Here is a 12,021-nt window from a genome sequence, read left to right as displayed (position 1 = left end):
CATTCTAGACAGACAGAAATGCACACCCCAGTGAGTGTGGAGGCTCCTGGTGCCGCCTGAGTTAGCTGTGGCTGGTGCTTATGGAAGGGCCTGGGGAGGTGACCAGAGACTCGAGACACCAGGCAAGAAGAGCTTGTCTTGCTCGGAGGATGGCAGGGGCCCACTGATGGGGTATAAACAGAGGAAGCAGTGTGCACCCACTTGTGTTTAGGAAGACCATTTCGGTGGCCCGGTGAGGGTGGCCAGGGAAGGATGGGGCTGAGACACCAGCTACCTGTGGCTGCAAGTCTTTTCTCCAGAAAAGTAATCGAAGGGTGGGCCTGTGTGGGCTGTGGTGCACAGGAGGAAAGACTGCAGTGGTTCTAGAAACCAATAGGAGGGCATTTTCTTGACATTAGGATGACTCCAGAGATCATGATGTCAAGAAAGTGAAAAAGAATTAAATATTAAAAAAAAAAAATTGTCCCCTACAGTGTGTTCCAAATTCCGCTTCACCACCCTCTTCTTTCATAGAGCAGCTCATTCACCATGAGAAGGTATTGTGAGCATTATTGGAAAAACAGACAGGGAAGCAAATCTGACAATATGAGCTTCTGGAAGATTCTGTGCCCAGAGGGGAGGGCCTGGTTAGTGTTCTTCGGGGCCATTTGGCATCCTCTAGGACCTCCACCAACTACAGAAACTGAAAATTGGCCAGGTCCATTGAGTACCTTCCCCCATCAAGGTTATGATTCAGATACTCATTCAATCTGAGTGACACAATGTTTCTTAAATTCTTGGATTAACTAGGGAAGGTGTAGTTAGCTCTGGGGATGTAGTTACCCTGGGGGAGTAATTCATTATCTTTTGTTGCCTAAAAAATTTCTCTAGAATTTGACATCTTAAAACAACAAACATTTATTATTGCTCAGTTCCTCTGGGTTAGGCCTTATGAACAACAGGTGATTCTGCCCCAAGTTGTGGGCCAAGGCCATAGTCACCTGGAACAGGAGGGCCTCCTTCTAAGCATGCTCACAGTGGTGTTGGCAAGCCTCACTTCCTCCTAGCTGTAGTCTAGAAACTTCAGGTCTTTATCAGACAGTCTCTCACAAGCTACCTGGATGTCTCCAAGGCATGGCTAGTGGACGCCCCCAGAGTGAGTGACTGAGCAGAGAAAGGAGTACACCTAAGACACAGGTCAAGGTCTTTTCATAGATTATTCTCAAATGTGAGATACCATCACTTCTATGGTGTTCTATCGTTAGAGCAAGCCTCGCTCTGAAAGAGCAGGGAGTTCATCTCTACCTTCCCTTCCATTCTCCCTTTCTTCCTTACTCTTTTCTTTTTCTCCATCCTTTCCTTTGAAGTAACATTTCATTAAAGCATTTTATGTTTCAGGTGTGCATAATTAAAAAACAGTGTGTCTATATACTACACTGGTTCCCCTCCAAAAGTCTATTCTTCACCATACAACTGACACTTTTACCTGGTTTACTCACTCCTTCTTCCCGTTTTCTTCTAATTGGCCTTATAGTCTAAAAGTTTACTCATTTATTTTAATGCATTAGTTTGAAGGGAAGATATTAGCAAGGAATCTGTGGGTGTACTGTTAAAACTACCACAGGGACCCTAATTATTCCCCATTGTGATATGACACAGTGGTTGAAAACATAAATCTCTTTGTGAGAGTCATAAAGACGTACGTTTAATTCTGGTTTCCGTATTTGCTACTTATACAGGTTTAGACAAATCACTTAAACTTTCTGGATCTCAATTTCCTAACCTATAAAGTGGGAGTAAGATTAGTAGCTGTCTTGTTGGATTTCCATAACATTTTAAGCAATGATGTGTAAAGTGCCTGGCATGGAGTACGTTCTGAATAAGTATTACTGAATTCTTATCATAACTGGATAATAGTGTTTTCCCAGAATAGCACAGAGGGTATGAGCACAGATTCCGGAGTCAGACTGCCTCAGTGAGTTCTCTGGACTTGCCAGTCATTAGCTGAAAGAACTAGGGTACGTAACTTAGCGTCTCTTGGCTTTGGTTTTCTGTGAAATGAAAATAATAATAGTGCCTAGCCACCTAATAGATATCCAGTAACGACTTCATGAATAAGGAAACAGCAGATGGTAGAGGTATATATTTAACACACGGGTGCCTTTGCGTGTGTGTGTTATTTGTTGAACTATACACTGCACTTTTTTCTTCAAAAACCTTTTCACCTGGGGAGATTAGTATGGCTGCCCCACTTCAATTTGAATATGCCCCGTGTCCTTGAATGTCACCGTCCATGAGCTTCCAGTTTTACCATCCTTTAAATATTGTTCTTGGTCTGGTTGTTCAGCTTCTTTTCTTTTGGCTTTGTTCAAACATACTTTCTCACTATCCTTGATTCTTTCACCAGGAATATGTTTAATTGGCTGTGTATGAGTCTGGGGATTCAGTGATAGGGGGGAGGATGGTGTCCCATGTCACACCACCTCAGAGCTGCTACATTACCTTAAATTGATTTTGCAAATGAAAGCTAAAAGCTAAGCAAAGGCGACCCATCCATTTTGCCTAAAGATGATTATAATGCTCTTTTACGGCCTCCTAAATGACAAAGCAATTTGTTACCTGCCTACATCAACATTTGCTTATATTAGCACCCGAGATGCTTGATTTTTATTAGCCCCACGTTATCATTTTATGAAGACGCAGGGGCTCAGTAAAATTAGCGAGCAAATAGAATGCCCATTTTGCATTTCCCTGTGGTCAGCAGAAATGCTGAATGCAATTGAGTTGGTACCGGGTCAGGAGAGACATCCATAAAGGTAGCTTTCACAAAGGGCCTTGGTGATGCCATTTATCATTTCTGGACTGCTGGAAAGGATGGGTCAATGTTAACAGTGTTCTTACAAAGGGTTTGGTGTCATTTTGGTTTTTGATTTTTAAATGATACAGCAATACAAATACTAAGAGAGTGGCACAACGTCCTACAGCAATAATGGATGAAACCAGACTCTCTAGTGTACAGTGGGGTGGAAGAGCAGGTTCATAATCTTATATTGTTGTTAGGGGATCCAGGGAGACAGGGTTTTAAATGAAACACTGGACTAGGAGCTGGGGGTTGTCCCTCTGTCTGTGAGCCTCAGTTCCCTCACTTGTAAAAGGGAGTTAATGTGCACCCACAGAGGCATGGCATAGATTAACTAAGATAACCTGTGCATAAGTTTCTGTATAAACCATGACCTACATGAATATTTTTAACTTCTTCATTTGTAAGTCAGTTCCAGAGGACCTACTCCTTTCAGGGGTCCTGGGAAAGTTATTAAAATTATACCATGAAAGATATGCTTTCTCCCTTGAGGAATTCCTATTCAACCCAGGAAACATTTCAATGTCTAACTCTTCTTTTAAACCATATACTTCTTTAGAGTAAGTGAACTTCCCTTGCTCTTTGTTCTGAAGGTCTCTCGCATAAAGCTGAGCACTGAGTCAGTTCTCAAGACTGCATTTTGATTCCAATGCATATTTGCTGACTCTCAGAGGCACCATATTAGGGAAGCAGTCACCTCATCCCCATTGCTCATTCCAATTGTCCCAGTAAGTTCTAAGTCTTTAGAACTAGGTTTAATAAAGTCATTGATTTTTATTTTAGTCTTTTACGTTGATCCATTAACTGTTGGGACCATGGACCATAATCAAAATGAACTATCTCTGGCATTTCTGAACTGAAAGCTTATTAATTATTTCTAAATACTTCCTTCCCTCCAGAAAATTTTCTAGTATAGATATAATCCTTTAATCTGAGTTTCTGAATTTCCTTCAGGTAATTGTTTGTTCTGTGTCAATCAATACTTCCTTTTCTGCTGGCTAACTTTCCTTCTCTGGCTCCTTTGTTCTAAATATGACACTTTTGACTACTATTGCTTTTGTCTAATACAATTTGTGCATAATACCTGTATTTTATTATATAAGTGAGACTTTTTTAGAGGCAGCAAGAACTTAGACTCTGATTCCTGTTTCTTAATTCTTTGTGTATCTAGTACTTTTTATTGAATGTTGAAGATTATGAGTTATATACATTGTTGTGTGTCTGGATTTTGTTATTTTCCTTTAATGAATGTTGAAATGTATATACCAGGCAGTAATGTTTATTTTATTTAGTTTATTCTTTTGAAAATTTGTTAGACTGAATTTAGAATAGTTTAGCCTTACAACTAAGATATAACCCTTTTGGCTTCTATACTGAATCCCTGAATTATTAGCGATGACTTAAAACTTGGAATTCTAATAATTGCCAGCCCTGTATGAGCCCTGTGCAGTTCACAGCCCTGTGGCCACCTTTTCCTGAAATTATGGAGACATCTTGGGGCATACATCTGTGTACATCTTGTGTGGAAGACAGACTTATAAAGACTCTTATAGATTTCTGGAGTTATTTTCTACAGAACTCCCTCTACTTTGGAACATACAATTTTCTACAACTGCCACTTACTTCTGATTCTCTAAACTCCAGTCTCAGTGACTTCCATATTTTACTCAGATACCCTTCTCTGGTCTTTGGTCTAGAATGGGCCCCTAGGCATAAAGCCATGACAATCACAGAGCATATTCCTTTGTTTCCCCCCTTTTCACAGACTAGTCTTGCATTGCCTCTGTCCAGTGTCTGAAAGCAGCTTTTTTGCATATGTTGTCCAATTTCCTAGTTGTGTAAAGTGAAAGAGAAATCTGGTCCCTGGTACTTCATCAAGACCCAACAAAGGTTTGAGTTCTATTCTCAGATCTGCTCCCATCTATGTGACATGTGAGCACATTCAAGAGAACACATTATGTTACCTCACTGGGCCTCAGTTTCTGATTCTATAAAAAATATTAACTGTGCATGTTTCAGTATTATAAATAATATGTATAATGTACCTGACACATAACGGTGCTAATTAAATGGAAACTGATAGTATTACTATTATTACAATAAATAGCTACGCTCATTACTCCATCATTTACAGCATGTTTACTGTGTACTATGTAATATGTAAGCTTTTAAAATCATTACTATGAAGTAGATATTACTATTTATGTTTAGAATTCAGCAGATGGAAAGTCAGAAAGGATATACACACTTGCCTAGATCCATGGTCAGTGATCTGGGATTTTACTTCACTCTTATATTTTTCACTTTTATGACTTTTTCAGTTGATTAAACTATTGTGACCAGTTGCACAAGGAATGGGAACATTGCCATTATATATTGGGTAGCTAGGATATAATTTAATCAGTCAGCTATGATTGAGCCTTAACATTTGTAACCCAACAATTTAAGAAGTAAATGTAAAGCATGCAACCCATTCCCTCCCTTCCCTCTACCATATTATCAACCCCTTCTCTTAGTTTTGCCTGTCTTCTGTAGTAATATTCTTCCATTTTATTTTACAGACAACCTTCGGGAAGGAGCAGAGCAAAAGGTGGTATTCATCACAGGAAGGGTCCACCCAGGAGAAACACCATCTTCATTTGTATGCCAAGGTGAGTTGCAGAATATCCTATGCTATCCCACACCTCACCCAACTGGAACACTGTGATATGACAGTCTCTGGAATAGTGTGGTCACAGGAAAGTCATTATCTTGATAGGACTTTGTTTTACTTCTTTAAAAACCCTATGTCTGATCTCCATTAAGATTAGGTTCAAGAAGTATTTATTGACTACATGTCTGTTAGGATATATGGATAGGTGGATGGGTGAGTGGATGAATGGATGGATGGATGAACCTATAGGTAGGTGGGACTGAGGATAAACCATAGTCACCTACTTTCACTACCTCTGTTTTACTTGTCTGTAGTGGCTTATAACAAGAAACTTGGCCCAGGTTAGTGTGTATGTTGGTAGAAGTGCAGTGAACTGGGAAAGTAAGGAATAGAATTATCTATTCACTGATTTTAACCTCAAAATGACCATGAGGTCAAAAGTACTTGAAAAAACCCACAGAGTTTATATACCTTGAGGGAGGCAACATGATGGTACAGGTGATTTGTAGTAAGACAATTCAGAGGTCAAATATGGGCTCTGCCACTTCCTAGCAGTGTGACTTCATTTTCCTCAGATGTAAAATAAATCAGGGTAGCAATGTCTATCGAAAAAGGCAGGAGAAACTGTTATGAAACTGGCAGGAGATGAATACAAGCAAACACCCAGTTCTGTGCCTAGCCCACAACAGACCCTCAACAGACATCACATCCTCCCCCACAGAATTGGGGATGGAGAGGCAGATCGGTGATCTGCAAATCAACATGGCAATAAGCAAATAAATATGCAGGTATTTTTCACACTCATATTCTTCCAGTGCTATGATTTGACACAACTGCCTCCCCCTTGTTTTAGACAAGGATATTGTGCTTCAGGCATAAGAAGGGATTACCCAAAGATAATTCCTAGTGCACAACTCCTCACCCCAGCCATCTTAACTTATACTCCTTGGCATTCTCACTTCCAGTCTCTTTGTCCCCAGCATTGTCCTTGCAATTACCTTTCCTAGGTCCCTCCTGGTTTTACAAACCCCTTGCAGCCATCTGTCAGTTACTAAACTTGGCAACCAACCTGTTCCCCAGCTGATTAGAGGCACCTATTTTGTCCTTGTTTGTAAAAATACAGCAGTCTTACTGCTGATAGCGTTATCCCTGCAAGTTCAAATTCCTGCGCCCGCCTCTTCGGTGGGCAGTAGACAGAGGACAGAGTCACCATCCCATTTTACAGACAAGGGCCCATGCGTAGATGCTGAATCTGTCTCAGGTGCTCTCTCTCTTGAGCCTGTTTTTCCAAAAAAGGAATTTGGATGGTGCTGAGTTGACAGACTCCATGCTGTCCTGCAGGCTTTCAATCAATGTTTGCTCCTTGGCAGAGTACTTTAATGCCTTCCCACTACCTTCTCAAGATCAACTCCAAACTCCTTGACATGACATTCAAACTCTCCATGATCTGGTTCTTGCCAGGTTCTCTGGCCTCAGCTTTGCAAAACTTAATGCCTAAGCAGACAATCTTCTCTCTACCACCAGGCCGTTGCACCTGCTGCTCTCCTGCCTAGGACATCTTGCACACCCTTTGTACCTGGCAAACACTTCCCATTCTCAAAGTTTATTTCCAGTCACCCCATGTAAGTTCCAGCCTACTCCTTCCAGCCCCCTGCTCTGTACCTGCGCTGGGGCTTACCTGGAGCTGATCTTTATCGCCTATTTGATTTATGTTGGTTTCTGTCCCTTTAAACCATGAGCTATTTGAGGCCAAGAGCTGGATCTTCAAGTGTCATTTTCTACATCTATAAAAGGGGCATTATCTTTTCATCTCATGGGGCTGGTGTGAGAGATAAACGCTGTGTTGGCTCTGGGCTACTAACTCTGAATTCAGAAAGAGGAGCCTCAAGGTCACACAGCCAGTAAATAGCAGATAGAGGTTTTGAATCTGGGTCTGGCTGGCTCCCAAGACTGTACATACTCTTTTGCCCCATTCAGGGATAGAAAATCCTAGGTCAGACTTCACGCTTGGAAGAAAATAGTGCTCCAGCCACCCCAGAGCAATTAATGTGCGTTTTACAGATGAGGATGTGGGACTCAGACTAGTGGCTCATCCAAAGGCACACGGCTGCCTCACAGCGGCAGTCACCCGGGGGCCAGTCCTGTCCTCCTTTCTCCCTGCCTCTGGTATAGTCCCTTAAGACAGACAATCCACCCTTCCTCAAGGCAATAGAGATGGGTATCGTTTCCCCATTTTACCAATGAGCACGGAGATACACTGCTTCCTAAGGATGCCTCAGCTGCCTGCGCTCGACCACAGCCCCCCAGGCTGCACTCAGCTGCGCTTTCTGCTGTGGCCCAGACTTCAACTTGCCCCCCACCCACCCTGTTCTGGGGAGGGCAGGAAGGTCCAAAGCCTGGAAGGACAATGGCTGACAACATTGGTTCTGTTAACTCTTCTCCATTTCTGGCTCACTGACCTTGAGCTGGGAACAGACATGTGGGGCCTGGCCCTCCCCATCTGGCTGGGACCACAGCGTTCCCGGCCGAGCTGCTGATGCACCTGCTGCTGGGAGTAGAGAGAGTCGTGTCATCACAAAGCTCTGGAAGGGGCCGCATTGGGGGTGGGAGGCTTTGGCTTCTTCAGGCTCTGCTTGGTGGAGGGGCAGTAGGTTGTCAGTCTCCCTCTGCTGCCCCAAGTCCAGATCCTGGTCTCCGTGAGGACCAACCCTCCTGGGCCTCAGCTACATTGTGAACAGGCCAAGACACCCTGTGAGGCCTGCAGCAGAATGCGTGCGAGCTAGGTCTCTGGAGCAGGACTGCCTGGGGCTGGATCCCAGCTCCTCCCCTTCCTCCAGTGTGACCTTGGGAAAGTTCCATAACCTTTCCGTGTACGCCTTGGGTCCTTTGTTTCAAAAGGGAGATCAGAATCAGAATCCTGTCTCATAAGGCTGCTGTAAATAGTAAACGATTTAATAACTGTAAGAATGAGGGTGGTGTCTGTGATACAGAAGGCACAGAAGTGTTATAGGGGACAGGGTGGGGGGGGTAGCACACCACTTTCCAGGTGCTGGGTATGGGTCCAAGCCTGGCTGTGTGACTCCTCAGCTGCACGCCTCCCCACCCTCAGCAGCACCCTGAGCAACCTGCTGAGTCCTAGCTGGAGCCTCCTCATTCATGCAGTTTGATTGAGCCTGTCACTTCTGCCCCCAGCTGGGCACCCCAGGCACGGCCAGGGCTGTCACAGCCTGATTCCTCCCCTGCACAATGTGGGCAGCAGGGTAGCGCTCTGGGAGCTGCTGGGGGATTCAGTGAGCCCTCTGCTCCGCCCCCCATGCACACTGCCGTCGAGACTGTGATAGAAGGGTTTTTGCTCAGGGAGTCCAGTGCTCAGGGATGACGGTGGGAGTCAAGGAGCAGGGAGAAGAACACACACATGCACACACACACACACACACACGCACGCACATGCGTACATGCATATCGCCACCACTCATTCACTTAGCAGAACCTCCAGGACCAATCATATCCGATATTCCCTTCCCCGACAGCATAATAGTGACTTTGTCCCTTGGTACCATCCCTCCCCCATTTCCTTCGCCCCACTTCTATCTCTCACTTGCTCTCTGACTTCTCTATGGAGAGGGCTAACAGCCTCCCATTATGAGCATCACCCTGGAGCTGCTAGGGAGTCGTGAGGGGCTCACTCACTTCCTTAATCTTTTCATCTGTGAAATGGGCAAAACTTGGGGGTTGGGAGGGTGAGAATTTCTGCTCTGAGCTTCAGGTTCTTCAGGATCTTCTCCTTATGATCCCCTAATTTGGGGTCCCTGACTTGACTGACGGCAGACAGAGGCCAGGTGCCCAGTCAGGGAAGCTTTGAGTAGCGGCTATCATGTGACTCACATTCTGGGCCCGGCAGAGACCCTCAGCTCTCTTGCTTCAAGCCTGCGCTGTTCCCACTAGAGCATGCTGCCTCTTGGCAGAGAATAGCAACAATAAACTTTACACAGAGCTCTCTAGAGAGAAAATTATGCAGGCATATATGCAAATCATTCTGCAAATCACATGCAATTAGACTCCTGGCTCTTCCCATCTTGCCTTAATAAAAAGGATGCTATTTCGAAGCCACTAGAATTGGCTCTGAATGCAATCTCGGCCCCTAGCAAGTGTGGTCAGCTCCCTGCCTTTGTTTGCCTGTCTGTAAAATGAAGCCAATGGAGTCACAACTCACTCCAGCTCAGGAACACACAGGGCCCATCCCTGGCCTGTCATTATTCATTAATATTACAAGTATTGTTGAGGAATTTCCCTGAGCTAGCACTGAGCTAGGCATTATGAAAATAGTGGCAAGGAGGTAGACCTGGCTTTGCCCTCCTGGCAGGGAAGACAGTCTTGAACAGCAGGTACAAGCCTTAATTTCCTAAACTCACAGGTATGGGAAATGTGACGTTCCTTGTTTTCTATAACTGAATTCAGCTTCCATTTGGAGAGTACATTGTGCCAGAGGCCAGAAACTTAATCTCAGTCATTTTGGGCATCTCTTTCCCTAAGACTGTGTGACCTCAGTGAAGAGCTCTGAGCTCTTGGGAATGGCAGGCAAATAGCCTCGTTTTCAGCCTCACGAGCTAGCCACATACATCCCCCCACCACAGCACTGTGTAACCTTCTGGGCCTTGGTCACTGCAGAACACAGGCAGGTCTCCACTGTGTCAAGGCTCTTATATCAGCAGACTCTGCCTCCAACTGCACCCCATCCCTCTTGTAGGATACCCCACCATCCATCATCTTTACTCTAAACCCCAAGCCATGTTCCATGCTGCAGCCAGAGAGAACTGTCTGAAGCCCAGGTACTACCCTGTACTTTGTGATGGCCCCCTCAGACCCTTCCCATGCTTCCATTGGACAAGCAAATTTTGTTTCCCTCTCTCACTTGTCTCCCAGCATCTGCCCATCTCCACCTCTCCAGACTGAGCGGGAGCAATGACTCAGACCACACCTGCATGCTTCCTTTGTGCCCAGCACTCGGCTTATATGATCCTCATAGTAACCCTCAATATTAACTCTTTCTTAACTGACAAAGGAACAAGGAGCTGAGAGGTTAAGGCCACACTGTTAGTTAGACCCAGAAAGTCCCATTTCAGAGTCTGTGTCTTTAATCATAAAGCTGTGCCCCCTGAAATTGAATGGCTCTCTGATACCAACTAGATCCCTTTCTTTCTTACCTCCAAAGTCTGTAGAACCCCTTGCCTGGAACCCCTTCTCCCAACACCCTTTCTTCTGATTCACTCTACTCAGCCTTTAAGTGTCTGGCCCCCTGACCCCTTCCTCACCCACCCCCAGCCTGGTCAGGACTCCTCTCCAGGTTCTCACAGCTCCCCAAGCTGTTCCCCTGAGTCTTTGCCAGTGGGTACAGTGGGGAGCAGCTTTTTTCTCACACCCCCATGAGGCAAGAATGCCACACTCAGCTCACACTACCAAGTGGATGGCCCACCAGCCCTGTGGATGTTTGTGGAATGGGGATTATCAATTCCAATAAGCGTATATGTTTTTCAAGTTCTAATGACTTCCTGGGACCAAAGTACTAGGGCATTTATTAGGCACCTGCTGTACGGCCCACCCAGAGCAAAGCACAGTTTTAATTCCAAATTCTCTGTCAAGCTTCTTTGTCCGCAAGCCTCTACCCTGCCATTCCTCCTGTTGTCTTGCTCCTTCCGTCTTCCCATTAAGTCAGCTTGAAGGAAGGGGACTATACACTCGTTTCCTGAAGGGAAGGTGACTAAGGGGGTTGGTTGTGTCTCCAGAAGAAGGAAGATTGTTCTCCTCACTTAATAGATGAGGATTCTTGTTCTTTAAGGGAGAAGAACCACAGACTGTCGGCGTGGGATGAGCCCTGGGGAATTACTGGGTTCTCTCTCCTAATTATAAGGATGAGAATAGGGCCAGAGTCTTTCTGAAAGTCACTCAGTGTATGAGGCGAAACTAGAATCCCAGTTTTCTGACTGTAAGTCTGGTGTCCTGTCCCCACATCCCAAAGTCACCTTTTGTAAATTGTATTGACCAGGACTCTGACTTTCAAAACCAATTCTGTTTCTCACTATCCCTGTGCCTGTCAACCTCTCGTCTAAATGAGTTTATCACAGCACATCACAATTTTCAGGAGTTCTAACCCAGTCACTCAGCAGTCTTCCAGTAGGTATTATATATCGAGCTGTAAACAATGGATTGTATATAGAAAGCTAGTAATTTCTCTACCCAACAACCAATTAGGGTTTCTAGTCAGTCCCCTCCATATCTTTCTGCCTCCTCTCCCCAAACAATGCTTTTAACCTGTGGTCGGGGCAACCTCTTCTTTTCACTCTTGACTTTCTCTGGTATTTCGCCTCATAGTCTCTTCTTACCCTGCTCTCCTCACCCACCAGGTAAAAGGTGAAAGATCTCCCAGTCTCCTGACCAGTGGAAATGATTCCTCTTGAACTCTGGTCTCAAACCAAGAGATGAGTCTAAACTTAAAATCTCTCTCCTTGCCCTGCACTCGAGCTGGGAGAGG

At 44.8% G+C, this 12,021-nt stretch overlaps 1 protein-coding gene across 1 annotated transcript in view; it reads left to right on the top strand.

Annotated features, from left to right (window-relative positions):
- AGBL4 (ATP/GTP binding protein-like 4) overlaps positions 1–12,021 on the top strand; it is an 893,441-nt gene that overhangs the window by 781,515 nt on the left and 99,905 nt on the right. Inside the window, 1 exon segment of the mRNA XM_004679485.2 lies at positions 5,401–5,490. Within this exon segment, the coding sequence (XP_004679542.2) occupies positions 5,401–5,490 (90 nt within the window).

The sequence above is a fragment of the Condylura cristata genome, unplaced genomic scaffold, assembly GCF_000260355.1.
Source record: "Condylura cristata isolate star-nosed mole 26May11 unplaced genomic scaffold, ConCri1.0 scaffold00008, whole genome shotgun sequence".
Taxonomy (NCBI): domain Eukaryota; kingdom Metazoa; phylum Chordata; class Mammalia; order Eulipotyphla; family Talpidae; genus Condylura; species Condylura cristata.
Note: the sequence above shows the minus strand (reverse complement) of the source record. Positions and strands in the feature narration are given on the sequence as shown.